Source organism: Doryrhamphus excisus, chromosome 10 (assembly GCF_030265055.1).
Source record: "Doryrhamphus excisus isolate RoL2022-K1 chromosome 10, RoL_Dexc_1.0, whole genome shotgun sequence".
NCBI lineage: Eukaryota > Metazoa > Chordata > Actinopteri > Syngnathiformes > Syngnathidae > Doryrhamphus > Doryrhamphus excisus.
The window spans coordinates 6659525-6674707 of NC_080475.1; the positions used below are offsets into that span (position 1 = coordinate 6659525).

Consider the following 15183-nt stretch of genomic DNA (forward strand, 5'->3'; position numbering starts at 1 on the left):
TTTGGCCAGCTGCTTTCACTTTCCTTTCAGCTGCTCTACTCTTCCTTCTCTCTCTCTCTCCTTCTGGTGCTTCACCCTCGTGGTTCTTTAAAGGTAAAGGTCTGGACTTCCTGGTTTATTTTAGATGGTAAGGGTCTGGACTCTCCTGGTTTATGTAGGATGGTAAAGGTCTGGACTCTCCTGGTTTATTTTAGATGGTAAAGGTCTGGACTCTCCTGGTTTATGTAGAGTGGTAAAGATCTGGACTCTCCTGGTTAATTTTAGATGGTAAAGGTCTGGACTACCCTGGTTTATTTTTGATGGTAAAGGTCTGGACTCTCCTGGTTTATGTAGGATGGTAAAGGTCTGGACTCTCCTGGTTTATTTTAGATGGTAAAGGTCTGGACTACCCTGGTTTATTTTTGATGGTAAAGGTCTGGACTCCCCTGGTTTATGTAGGGTGGTAAAGGTCTGGACTCTCATGGGTTATGTAGGATGGTGAAGGTCTGGACTCCCCTGGTTTATGTAGAGTGGTAAAGATCTGGACTCTCCTGGTTTATTTTAGATGGTAAAGGTCTGGACTCTCCTGGTTTATTTTAGATGGTAAAGGTCTGGACTCTCCTGGTTTATTTTAGATGGTAAAGGTCTGGACTCTCCTGGTTTATTTTAGATGGTAAAGGTCTGGACTCTCCTGGTTTATGTAGGATGGTAAAGGTCTGGACTCCCCTGGTTTATTTTAGATAGTAGAGGTCTGGACTCTCCTGGTTTATGTAGGATGGTAAAGGTCTGGACTCTCCTGGTTTATGTAGAGTGGTAAAGGTCTGGACTCTCCTGGTTTATTTTAGATGGTAAAGGTCTGGACTCTCCTGGTTTATTTTAGATGGTAAAGGTCTGGACTCTCCTGGTTTATTTTAGATGGTAAAGGTCTGGACTCTCCTGGTTTATTTTAGATGGTAAAGGTCTGGACTTCCCTGGTTTATTTTAGATGGTAAAGGTCTGGACTCCCCTGGTTTATTTTCGATGGTAAAGGTCTGGACTCTCCTGGTTTATTTTAGATGGTAAAGGTCTGGACTCCCCCAGTCTATGTAGGGTGGTAAAGAACTGGACTTCCCTGGTTTATTTTAGATGGTAAAGTTCTGGACTCCCCTGGTTTATTTTAGATGGTAAAGGTCTGGACTCTCCTGGTTTATTTTCGATGGTAAAGGTCTGGACTCTCCTGGTTTATTTTAGATGGTAAAGGTCTGGACTACCCTGGTTTATTTTAGATGGTAAAGGTCTGGACTCTCCTGGTTTATGTAGGATGGTAAAGGTCTGGACTCCCCTGGTTTATGTAGAGTGGTAAAGATCTGGACTCTCCTGGTTTATTTTAGATGGTAAAGGTCTGGACTCTCCTGGTTTATGTAGGATGGTAAAGGTCTGGACTCTCCTGGTTTATGTAGGATGGTAAAGGTCTGGACTCTCCTGGTTTATTTTAGATGGTAAAGGTCTGGACTCCCTTGGTTTATGTAGGATGGTAAAGGTCTGGACTCCCCTGGTTTATGTAGGGTGGTAAAGGTCTGGAATCCCCTGGTTTATGTAGGGTGGTAAAGGTCTGGAATCCCCTGGTTTATGTAGGGTGGTAAGGGTCTGAACTCCACTGGTTTATGTAGGATGGTAAAGGTCTGGACTCCCCTGGTTTATTTTAGATGGTAAAGGTCTGGACTCTCCTGGTTTATTTTAGATGGTAAAGGTCTGGGTTCCCCTGGTTTATGTAGGATCCATCTGGGTTTAAATATGAAGCGGCAGGAACCTACCCTAGTAAGAAGGGATCTAAATGCGTGCCAGCCGTCCTTAATTTCCTGTATCTGCTGCAGATCATCTGCGGAGTCTTAGTTAATATGCCGTCTATTTCCTCTTGGATCCTTCCAGGGAAGACCAAAAGTCCCCGTGGTGGGGGGGGGGGGGGTGGCATGATGTAAAAATGCTTATGTAAATGACTGATGTTTTTACGTCTCCCCAATACTGGAGTGTTTGTTCCACTGGGCCAAGTCTCCTAAAAGGCTGGCTAGGGTCTCCTAAAAGGCTGGCTAGGGTCTCCTAAAAGGCTGGCTAGGGTCTCCTAAAAGGCTGGCTAGGGTCTCCTACAAGGCTGGCTAGGGTCTCCTAAAAGGCTGGCTAGGGTCTCCTACAAGACTGGCTCGGGTCCATGCTAGGTGGATTGGTTCCATGCGCTAACAATGAGCCATTGTAGCAGCTAAGCGTGCGCGTGCCGGCCGGAGACTTAAGAATGTTAACCTGTTGGACTTTGCATGGGTGCGGGGGGGGGGCTTTACCTCTGACCTGCAGGGACAAGATTAGATTCCCGGAGGAGACGACGGTCTGGGCGCCCTGAAACCGCCAGAAACCCTGATGGCGGCCAGTGACGCCCTGACAACGTTATCTGTCCGCGAGACGCTTTTTTTCCACCTTTTGAATTTGGGCCATGAAAGATTACGTAACCAAAAATGAGCAAAAATGAAAAACTGGTCCAATCCCAAATCTTCTCACTAATACAGATCGGAATGTTTTCAGCAACGCCCCACGGAATCAGCTCTGCTTGGAAAAGCCGTTGTCATGGTTTGCTGGCTCGTGGACGCCGACTTGAAAGTAGACCACCACCATCTCAATCCTGTCACCGGCATGCAAGACTCATCCTTTCTTTTGCATTAACCCATTCAAGCCCAGACAGCCCCCCCCCCCCCCCCTTAGACCATGTGACCCAGGATTTAGGCTTCTATGTCTATATGAAGATGGAACCTACCAAAAGTTCTTTATTAATCATCAGTAGAACATACGTAGAGTAGGTACTAAGGTTGGACCATACGGACCTTAGCATATATCAGCATACATTATAACATTATTTATGGCTAACCATGCTAATTGCTACTAAATCTTCCAGCAGCTGTCATGAAAGAAGATGTAGTCACCCATGCCATGCCAACTGCATATGGAAGATATTCCCATCACAAGCTAACCCTGCTAGCTTCCATTCACGCTTTGGTGATTGCCGTTTATCACCATTTTAACCTGTGTGGGTGGAGGTGGGGGGGGTCTACTTGCCCCTTCATGCTAACATGCTAACATGCTACTGGCTGGTTATGTTTGTGTGTGTGTGTTGGGACTCGGTGGACAGGTCCGGACTGGTCCTGGTGTTTCTCCATCTGTCACCAAAACTCCCTTTTCTCTCCGCGTAGACCGTACCTGCTTGGGGGAGGCCCCCCGCCCCCGCCCCCGTCCCCGTCCCCTCCCACGCCCACCCACCAGTGAACATCCTTCCAATAATAACACATAAATACTCTCCAGATCCCTGAAATACTTGTACTCCCCGGCTCCGTTTTGGCTCCACTTAAGCCGCCCCCACCCCCCACCCCCCCTCCATTCAGTCCATCAGCTTCCTGTGTTTTTACCCGCTACATGCAGTATATACGTACTTGTACATGTAGATATGCCTAGTACTGTGTGGCACTCCAGGAAGCACCTGCTCCTGGTAATTGTACCCCTGCTATGGGTGCATGCTTCCAGTCGTCGTACACGCATGCGGCGCCCCACAGGGACCCCCCCGCCCCCCGTCACAAACAGAGCCGAACATGTTTATACTACATGGCAGAAATATTTACAAGCGTGTTTCACACACGCCCACATGCAGGCCCATTTCCAGGCCCATTTGCAGGCCCATTTCCACGCCGGCCTTAAAATCATCTGGCCACGTTTCTTGCATGCTGACCTTCAGGCGTCTTTGACAAAGCACCGTGAGCGTGGGAACGGAGAACGACCGCTACATCGAGATCTCACTCTCCACCACGACGGTCCGGTATTGGCGAACGCATCACCGCAGACGCTGCCTGTCGACCTCACGAGACCCCCGAGATCCTTGATCTCGCTCCCAACCGCAATTTCCCACTCGGAATATGCGGAGTCTCATCCCCACAAACGTTCAACGGTTTTTCAAAAAGTAATTTATGGGCGTGTTTGCGGCCTCCGAAATGTTGTAAAGCCGAGGACCACCTGTGTATACACACACTTACACACACATACACACACATACATACACACACATACACTTACACACACACACACCATCCATGGGTGGAATTTCACTTGCATAACTTCATGTCACATTGACACATTGCAAGGTCCACTTGACTACCGCTTATGCACACACACACACATATATATATATATATATATATATATATGTATATATAATAAGACCCACATATACTGTACATCTGTGCTGTTGTTGGGGTTATGCAATGTGAAAAGCAAACATGCACCAACATACCGTGCGTGTGCACACATCTCCCGGTCTTTGTCACATGGCTGTATGCGGGACCCACCCTTGTCTAAATGTCTAAAACCACCCCCCCCCCCCCCCCCCCCACACACACACTCTCACATGTGTGAGAGGCTTCAGGTGTGAAATTCATCAAGACCGGCGTCCATTAGTCCACTCTTTGATGCTCCGTCAATGAGGCTCTGTAGCGCTCAACGTGAGAAATGGCGCCACTCGCCGTGATTGCGTAAACCTCCCTCCGTGCGGACTGACGAACACGGCGCTAGCTCCACATGCTAACTGTTCTCTAGACAGCTTCGTGGTTCCAGCTGTTTGTGGCCAATTATGAACAAAAGCCAGTGTGAAGGACAGGAAGATTGTGGAGATGTGTCATTACTGTAAATCTGAGAGCTTTACTCCGGGGTGGGGGCGGGGGCCAGGGGGGCCATGTGTTACACATGAGTTGCAGAAAATGTGGGTTTTCCTCCCTCGGTAGTACAATTATACTGTGACCGATTATTGAAGTGGAACCTTGATTAGCGTCATTAACTCATTCTATCCCTACTCGCCCTTCAGTGGCGGCCATTTTGCACCATTTGGAATGAAAAGTATTGTTTTTTTAGCTACATAAACAAAGATTAGATTCCCGTCTTTCATCAGTAATTTTTTTTTGTTTCTAGCTTTTTCTGTTCTTCATTAATCAGCACAAGAACATAGGTAAGTTTCAGGAAAATGTCAGTTGCCAACTAAACAAGATTTTTGTGAAAAAATACATTCCAGCCATAACCTTCACTTTGACAGTTTTTTTTAGTTTCTAGCTTTTTCTGTTCTTCATTAATCAGCACAAGAACATCGGTAAGTTTCAGGAAAATGTCAGTTGCCAACTAAACAAGATTTTTGTGAGAAAGATACATTCCAGGCATAACCTTCACTTTGACAGTTTTTTTTAGTTTCTAGCTTTTTCTGTTCTTCATTAATCAGCACGAGAACATAGGTAAGTTTCAGGAAAATGTCAGTTGCCAACTAAACAAGATTTTTGTGAGAAAGATACATTCCAGGCATAACCTTCACTTTGACAGTTTTTTTTAGTTTCTAGCTTTTTCTGTTCTTCATTAATCAGCACAAGAACATAGGTAAGTTTCAGGAAAATGTCAGTTGCCAACTAAACAAGATTTTTGTGAAAAGATACATTCCAGCCATAACCTTCACTTTGACAGTTTTTTTTTAGTTTCTAGCTTTTTCTGTTCTTCATTAATCAGCACGAGAACATCGGTAAGTTTCAGGAAAATGTCAGTTGCCAACTAAACAAGATTTTTGTGAGAAAGATACATTCCAGCCATAACCTTCACTTTGACAGTTTTTTTTAGTTTCTAGCTTTTTCTGTTCTTCATTAATCAGCACGAGAACATAGGTAAGTTTCAGGAAAATGTCAGTTGCCAACTAATTTTTTATGAAAAAAAAAAAATTATGATTTTTGTGAAAAAATACATTCCAGGCATAACCTTCACTTTGACACAGTTTTTTTTTAGTTTTTGTGACAGCTGAAATAAAAACAATAATATAATATAACAAAAACAACAATAAAAACAACTTTAGCAACGTAAACAACTAACCAACGTAAAACTGACATCCAGTCGTGTCGTCACCTCCTTTTGACTCTCGCGCCAAAGCTCGTCAAAGCTCTTTTCCCAACACTTCATAATTGAAATTGAAAAATCGAAATTGCAGCACGGGCCCTGATTTCGTCCCCGATCCTGAGTTTTGACACGTCTTCTCCAGAACTAGCCTGCCGACTAGCCTAAAGGCTAATTTGTCCATCCATCACCTTACGTTATCATTGATTAAGGGTGTCGCTATACACTTTACACCAAGGACGTGAGGCATATTTAGGGCAAATGTTGATGCAAACTCGGAGGTGAAGCGTCAACATCAAGCTAGCAGGAGGGTTTGGAGCGGATGGAAGGAGCCGTGTGTTAAGAATTTTGCAAAAATTTTTGAAAAAAATTTTGCAAAAATTTTTGAAAAAAATTTTGCAAAAATTTTTGAAAAAAATTTTGGTGGTCCCAGGTAACTACCGTTTAGGTAAGACAGAAAATGGCATCACCATCGTAGAAGGCGAATAGAACCCATGTTGGGATGCACATCAACTACCCCAAATAAAAGCTCTTTTACCAACATTTCTGGGGCCGGTTGGGGGGGACGTTAGCATTTCCTGAGTCAAATGTACAGATGGACTTGGGTATTTATGAACTGCAGTTTGAATGAATGAGTTAGAAGCTGAAGTGTTGTCTGCTGTTGAACTGCAGGTTGAAACGCTTGAATGAAAGCAAAGCGGCCATGTGGCGCGCACACACACACACACACACACACACATACACACACACACGCGTGTTCCCGCAGTGGCGCTTATTATGTGGTGCTGCGCTGCAAGCCAAGATGGATTTATGTGCAGCGCCGCTTCCAACGGAGCTATTTGTTCCATATGGCGGGGCATTCCTGGACTGCCAAATGCAGCCAGGATCCTGGGAGTGTGTGGGTGCTCTCTAGGTAATTCCCCTTGTTATTAGCTGCCTTTCCATGCCTTTTATTAGCTGCAAAATTGCCTCTCTGGGGATGGAGAAAAAGGGTGGCACGTCCAACAAGATGGTGATGAAGTGATTTCTCGTCCTTCAGGTGTGTCCCGGAGCTACCACGGACTCCAGAGCGGAGCAGTGCGCCGCCTTCAACACCAAGGAGTTCATGGATCGCCTCTACGACTGGGAACCTTTCACCGAGGGTGAGTAGCAAGTCAAAATGTCAGCCGAATTCATTAACGGCGTGTAAAGGGAGTTGAAGCGAGTAAAATGTAGATCTTTATTGGTATGCGGGAGGTTTCCCCGGAGCTCCTTGAGGCGTCGCGGGTGGTAAGCGTCCAGAGGCGGAATGACAAGAGAGCCACTGGGGCTCAGACGCTTTCCCATTCTCCTCCTCCTATTCTTCCCCCTCATTTGTCCGAGACGCCCTTTATTCCTGCCCCTGCTGCCAAGTTTCTCTTCCCTGATTCGACTCAGCTCGCAGATTCCTGCAGAGTGAGGTCAAGACGAGACGTCGCATGGAGGCGACGCCTCCCGGAAGGTTTTTTAGCATGCAGATCTGAAGTCATGTTGGGAATTTGGTCGAAATATGGATGGAGTATGAGAAACTTCCATGCACGCATGATATCGGCACACGCCTTCTTTGATTCACCACACTGCTTTGGGCTTTGCTGGCAAGTGTGCACAGACCATAATAAACGAGCACAGACCATAAACGACAGGATTAATGGATCAACATGAGGAACCCTCAAGAACTCCCTAAAAGAAATCCTAATCCTGCACTCTGGCTTACATGTCGGCAGATATATACACACGTCTACACAGCAGAACCTCAGTTAGCGTCATTCATTCCTTCCAGGAGGTCCGACTATAACCAAAACGGATGTTAACCAAATCAAGTTTTCTCATACGAAATCATCAAAATCCAGTTACGATGAACTAGGCCCACGGGAGTTTCAGCAGGAACCCACTAAGTTTAGAGGGGAAACAGATTTGGACATATACAAGCCGCGGCCATTTTGGGACTAATAACTTGTCATAACTTATCTTATCTTATCTTATTTGAAAGTAGCCAATCATCAGCTATGAAAAAAAGTCATGTTGACCTCATCAACCTGTTGGAAATCACGGTTTCATCTCACAAACAACATTAAATTCGTCACGCAGCAACTAACTACGCATGCTAAGCTAACAGGAAGGAGGTTTGGATGTAAACGCCGTGTCATGCTAAGCTAACAGGAAGACGGTTTGGATGTGAAGGATCTGTCATGCTAAGCTAACAGGAAAAAGGTTGGGATGTAAACGACATGTCATACTAAGCTAACAGGAAGAAGGTTTGGATGTAAACGATGTGTCATGCTAAGCTAACGGGAAGAAGGTTTGGATGTGAAGGATGTGTCATGCTAAGCTAACATGAAGAAGGTTGGGATGTAAACGATGTGTCATGCTAAGCTAACAGGAAGAAGGTTTCATGTGAAGGATCTGTCATGCTAAGCTAACAGGAAAAAGGTTTGGATGTGAAGGATGTGTCATGCTAAGCTAACAGGAAGAAGGTTTGGATGTGAAGGATGTGTCATGCTAAGCTAACAGGAAGAAGGTTTGGATGTAAATGATGTGTCATGCTAAGCTAACATGAAGAAGGTTTGGCTGTGAACAACATGTCATGCTAAGCTAACAGGAATGAGGTTTGGATGTAAATGATGTGTCATGCTAAGCTAACAGGAAAGAGGTAATGTAACAGTCGGACTCACGGTTTCATCTCACAAACAACATTAAATTCGTCACACAGCAACTAACTACTCATGCTAAGCTAACAGGAAGGAGGTTTGGATGTAAACGACGTGTCATGCTAAGCTAACAGGAAGAAGGTTTGGATGTAAACGACGTGTCATGCTAAGCTAACAGGAAGAAGGTTTGGATGTAAATGACGTGTCATGCTAAGCTAACAGGAAGAAGGTTTGGATGTAAATGATGTGTCATGCTAAGCTAACAGGAAGGAGGTAATGTAACAGTCGGACTCACGGGTTCATCTCACAAACAGCGTTAAATTCGTCACGCAGCAACTAACGCTCAAGCATTGTACATCAGACATTTACAAATATGTACCAATACGAGTTTAAAAAATTGAGCAAACCATTTCATTGGAGGAGCATAGAAAATGGTGGATGGCAATACAGTGCTGACTCAGGCCACAAGAGGGAGCCACAGGACCCGAACCCAGAGTGAGGCTGACGTCATTGCAGCTATGAATGTCTTGCTCAGATGCAATGCCTTATAAGAAAACTTAAAATTGTTGCCCCCCCCCCCCATTTTAAAGCCATAGTGGTACATGATGACATATTTCTAAGGTATTATATCACATTTTCATTTTACGCTAAACTCACCACACAGCAACTTAATCCTCAAAAGGTAGCTAAGAGCTAAGTCCTAGTTGTGACTTCTCTGTGAGGACTTTGGTCCAAGTCAGGTCCAGATGACGTATCTATCCTACAAACCCAAACAGTGGCTTTACTTTGCTTTACCACTTCCCTCTCCCTCCCTCTCCCTCCCTCTTCCCTCGTCCTCGAGCTCGGAGCCACTCTGCTTTATTTCACAATGTCCTTTCAGATTTACTGGGGCGTGGGGGGAGGCGGAGGAGGTCGGTGGAAAGAGAGGTCTCGTGGGAAGGTGTATGGATCATATGTATTAGATTAGTGGCGCTAGAAGACGTTGTTTATTCAGTCTTGTCTGGCCACAACTTTCACAGATGACATCATCTTATTTACTCTCATGTTGCAATGGAAGCCGTAGAGCTCATTTTAACCGTCTAAAGCTCCCCTCTTAGGCACCGACCAAGTGACCTTTGGATTGTGTCTTCCTAGATGTGTCATGCTAAGCTAACAGGAAGAAGGTTTGGATGTAAACGATGTGACATGCTTAGCTAACAGGAAGAAGGTTTGGCTGTAAACAATGTGACATGCTAAGCTAAAAGGAAGAAGGTTTGGATGTAAAGGATGTGTCATGCTAAGCTAACAGGAAGAAGAGTTCGATGTAAACGATGTGTCATGCTAAGCTAACAGGAAGGTTTGGATGTAAACAATGTGTCATGCTAAGCTAACAGGAAGAAGGTTTGGATGTAAAGGATGTGTCATGCTAAGCTAACAGGAAGAAGGTTTGGATGTAAAGGATGTGTCATGCTAAGCTAATAGGAAGAAGGTTTGGATGTGAAGGATGTGTCATGCTAAGCTAACAGGAAGAAGGTTTGGATGTGAAGGATGTGTCATGCTAAGCTAACAGGAAGAAGGTTTGGCTGTAAAGGATGTGTCATGCTAAGCTAAAAGGAAGAAGGTTTGGATGTAAACGATGTGTGATGCTAAGCTAACAGGAAGAAGGTTTAGCTGTAAATGATGTGTCATGCTAAGCTAAAAGGAAGGTTTGGATGTGAAGGATGTGTCATGCTAAGCTAACAGGAGGAAGGTTTGGATGTAAACGATGTCATGCTAAGCTAACAGGAAGAAGGTTTGGATGTAAAGGATGTGTCATGCTAAGCTAACAGGAGGAAGGTTTGGATGTAAACGATGTCATGCTAAGCTAACAGGAAGAAGGTTTGGCTGTAAACGATGTGTCATGCTAAGCTAACAGGAAGAAGGTATGGATGTAAACAATGTGTCATGCTAAGCTAACAGGAAGAAGGTATGGATGTAAACAATGTGTCATGCTAAGCTAACAGGAAGAAGATTTGGATGTGAAGGATGTGTCATGCTAAGCTAACAGGAAGAAGGTTTGGATGTAAAGGATGTCATGCTAAGCTAACAGGAAGAAGGTTTGGCTGTAAACGACGTGTCATGCTAAGCTAAAAGGAAGAAGGTTTGGATGTAAACGAAGTGTCATGCTAAGCTAACAGGAAGAAGGTTTAGCTGTAAATGACGTGTCATGCTAAGCTAACAGGAAGAAAGTTTAGATGTAAATTACGTGTCATGCTAAGCTAACAGGAAGAAGAGTTCGATGTAAACGATGTGTCATGCTAAGCTAAAAGGAAGAAGGTTTGGATGTGAAGGATGTGTCATGCTAAGCTAAAAGGAAGAAGGTTTGGATGTAAAGGATGTGTCATGCTAAGCTAACAGGAAGAAGGTTTGGATGTAAAGGATGTGTCATGCTAAGCTAACAGGAGGAAGGTTTGGATGTAAACGATGTCATGCCAAGCTAACAGGAAGAAGGTTTGGATGTAAAGGATGTCATGCTAAGCTAACAGGAGGAAGGTTTGGATGTAAACGATGTCATGCTAAGCTAACAGGAAGAAGGTTTGGCTGTAAATGACGTGTCATGCTAAGCTAACAGGAAGAAGGTTTGGCTGTAAACGATTTGTCATGCTAAGCTAACAGGAAGAAGGTATGGATGTAAACAATGTGTCATGCTAAGCTAACAGGAAGAAGGTATGGATGTAAACAATGTCATGCTAAGCTAACAGGAAGAAGATTTGGATGTGAAGGATGTGTCATGCTAAGCTAACAGGAAGAAGAGTTTGATGTAAACAATGTGTCATGCTAAGCTAACAGGAAGGTTTGGATGTAAATGTCATGCTAAGCTAACAGGAAGGAGGTTTGGATGTAAACGATGTGTCATGCTAAGCTAATAGGAAGGTTTGGATGTAAATGTCATGCTAAGCTAACAAGAAGGAGGTTTGGATGTAAACGATGTGTCATGCTAAGCTAACAGGAGTTTTGGATGTATAGGTTTTTGGATGTAAACAATGTGTCATGCTAAGCTAAAAGGTCCTCCACACGCTACACGTGCAGGTGTTGTTTTACGTCAATCTGCCCCCCCCCCCCGGGCCTCACGTCCTCCCCTCTCCACTTCCTGTCCCACTGCCTGTGGCGTTGGCTTTCTCTGTTGCCGTTTGTTTAGATGGAGCGATAGCGGGGGGAAGTATATTTAGACAACATGTCTTCCACTGTCTGAACACTGGGCTTAGGCGCTGATGGACAGACACGCTGGGAAAGACACACCGAGGGGACGAGAGAGACACGTGGCGGAGATAGTCCCCTCTCAAGAGGAAGGTGAGGATGAAGAGCATTCAGGGCGATAAGGAGACGTGACGCGTGACTCCATGGTGCCCGCTTTTAGATCCCCCTCTCCTTTCCTGTCACTGTCTGCGGTCTAATCTCTCAAAGATAACTATGACAGGCCGCCCAAAGACGGGCAGGGTGGGAACTGGTCCTCTTCCACTCGGTCTGTCCTCGTACCATACATGTACTGTACAGTACATAAAAAATACACATATATAATCCCTCCTTTATCACAGTTAAGTGGTTCCGGACCCAGTTCCGGATAAGTGAATTTCACCAAAGTAGGATATAAAGTGGAATATTTTATAGTTATAGCATTGGAAATCTCATTAAATACACTTTAACATTAATAGAGCCCTGCAGACGTCAAATAACACCCCTATAGTCACCTATTTACTAGCTATCGGAGACAAATAATATTTTCCTGGTGTTTTTTTCCTGAAATGCGGCGTTACTTTTAGGACACGGACCTTCCCAAAAGATCAACTTTTGTCCCGTCAGGCCACTGAGTGTCCACTGAGGTCTTGGGGGTCAAACCGGGGGTCAAACCGCTACTCCTCCGCATCGAGAGGAGCCCGATGACCCGCGACCCAACCCGGATAAGCGGTAGAAGATGAATGGATGGTTGGTTGGTCTTGGGGATCATCAAGATGTTTCTGGCAAAAACTGAGTTCAGGCCTACTGTTCTTTGTTCAATGGGGGTTTTGGTCTTGGAATTCTGCCATGCAGGCCGTTTTCTTCCATATGATGGAGTCATGAACCCTGACCTGAACTGTTGTTGTGGGGTCTTTTGTGACCTCTCAGATGAGTCGTGGCTGCGCTGTTCCATGTTTTGGCCATTTCAGGATAATGGCTCTCACTGTGGTTTGCTGGAGTCCCAAGCATTGGATTTATACACTTTTCCACACTGATACATGTTTATTTATCTCCATTGATGTTTTAATGGAGGAGGCCATCACCTCATCATGCAGCTTTGTTGTCTCTATTGACTATCTTCGTGTTCTAGCAGCTGCTCCCTCGACACCTGACAAAGGATAGCAACAGGCTAATATCCTGACAAACCATAAACACCGTCATTATCCAGTCCCTCGCCAAATACCACTTCCTGAGCAAACACGCACACGCGGCCTCGTGTTCCTCCTGTATTTGGGATGGCCGGCGACCAGATGCCTGACTGGAATTGGGTGTGTGGATTCTGGAGCACTTGACAGATTTCACCTCACACACACACACATGTACATTGTACCTGAGCAGGTGTGTGTGTGTTGACTATCACTTTGGTATTTGAACTTTGCCCTTTCTTCTCAGCCATGGGTGAACCTCTTGACCCTGACAGCTCCATGCTCTCCATGCTCTCCGACGTATCTCACTCCACCTTTTTCCATCCACTTGGAGATCAGATTTTTAAGAGCACCCCCCCCACCCCCCTTTTTGTCATGCTTTATTTATTGTATAGCAAATGTAAACATGCTAGGTATGTGCAGGGAATTGTGGGTAGCTTTGCGTTCATTTAACCGAGGAATATGATACACCGTTGAAAAGTTTTGCCCTTTTCACCCCCCCCACCCACCCCCCAATCTCCAACTCAATCTGCAAAACCTTCTGCCACCATGAGCTCATGTCTATATCATCATCTCATACACGCTTTTTTTTGGAGGACTTGTACCCCCATCGCAATTCCAGTCTATTACTGCCAAGAGAATTCCAATCTTCTGGACGCTTTCTTTCCAAGAATAAGTTCACCTCTGTGAATAAGTCATAAGATCTTTCAGGACCTGGTGCCTGATACCTTCTTCTTCACCCTGAGAAGATATTTGGTGTGATCGTGATGTTGTTGTATTTGGCTGTGTCGGTATGATTGGAGGTGAAATTGCTGAATCGGTGAATTTTGGGGTTTCTTAAAGGGGCTTTTTCCATTTTCTGACCTCCAAATGCTGTTAGAATGTTGTGCTATCGTGCTAAATAAACTACGGCAACGTTTCAGATACAAGCGTTTAAATGTGATCCACTCCTGCAATGTCGGGTATGGGATTTTTTTAAATGCAGTATCAGGTTGGACATTTGTCAAGCTGGACCACGAGTACCCCCCCCCCTGTGAGATATCCGTGTTCTCTCCCCTGCTTGCCTGCTGAAAGACAGACCTTTAGCTTTCTAGCCGCCGTCCAAACCGCATGGTTCCTCCCTCGTCTTCCGTGCTGTCATGGCACGGATATTTCACCATGAAGCACGAGCTCGTCACGTCATAAATCTCACTGTTCCTCTCGCTTGCACAGGCGGGCATGTGTTGGGTGGATTGGGGGGGGGGGGTGTTGTATGGTGGCTTTGGTGCCGTCAGGGGCGTCATTTCCTGGCCACATGGAAACAAGGTGTTTACCTCTCTTAACCACGAGTGACTGGACCCTAAATACTAGAATCAATGCGTTTTTATGCCAATTTTGCCATTTTGGTTAGGAATAATCACTTGTATGATATTTAGTATTATATTTAGGACCACACAAGAATGATGTCATGTTAGAAACATCTTCATTTTTTACATCCTTGAAAAAAAAAAATGACCCCGTACAATAATAGAAAATGTGAGGATCCATTGTGTGTTGCATATAAATGTTAAAAATGTGAATGGCATGATATCAAAAATATGTTTTTTGAGGAAAATGATAAAAAATTTTCATTATGAAGATATTTCAAGAAAACAACCTGACCGGGTCATTTTTGACCCACTTATGGAAGGTTGGGGTAGTAACACAAAAACTAAAATTTCTTAAAATGTATAAAAGTTAAAAATGTGAATGGCATGATATCAAAAATATGTTTTTTTAAGGAACACCTGGAATATGAAATGATAACAATTTTTTATTATGAATATATTTCAATAAAACAACCTGACCGGGTCATTTTTGACCCACTTATGGAAGGTTGGGGTAGTAACACAAAAACTAAAATTTCTTAAAATGTATAAAAGTTAAGTTAAAATGTGAATGGCACGATATCAAAAATATGATTTTTGAGGAATACCTGAAATATAAAATGACAACAATTTTTCATTCTGAAGATATTTCAAGAAAACATCTAAGGGTTAAGACACGAGGATGCCGAGGCAGATGATGCCGTTTGGAGCAGCTGCTCGAGTGCTGACGAGAACCATGTGCAGATCATCTTTGATGAAGCGTCATTCTAAACTGGATCCTTGCTCTCGGTGCCAGGAAAAATACATCTAACAGAGGCGATGTTGAATGCTGCATGGACAAAAGTATTGGGACAGCCTCGATTCACAAAAAAATATCCCCAATCAGGG

The 15183-nt window shown here is 44.4% G+C and overlaps 1 protein-coding gene across 2 annotated transcripts in view; it reads left to right on the forward strand.

Moving 5' to 3' along the window:
* adamtsl4 (ADAMTS-like 4) overlaps positions 1-15183 on the forward strand; it is a 44465-nt gene that overhangs the window by 15131 nt on the left and 14151 nt on the right. For both annotated transcript variants that reach the window (XM_058085457.1, XM_058085456.1), the window contains one exon: positions 6944-7046. In XM_058085457.1, coding sequence (XP_057941440.1) covers positions 6944-7046 — 103 coding nt within the window. The remainder of the gene's footprint in view (positions 1-6943; positions 7047-15183) is intronic.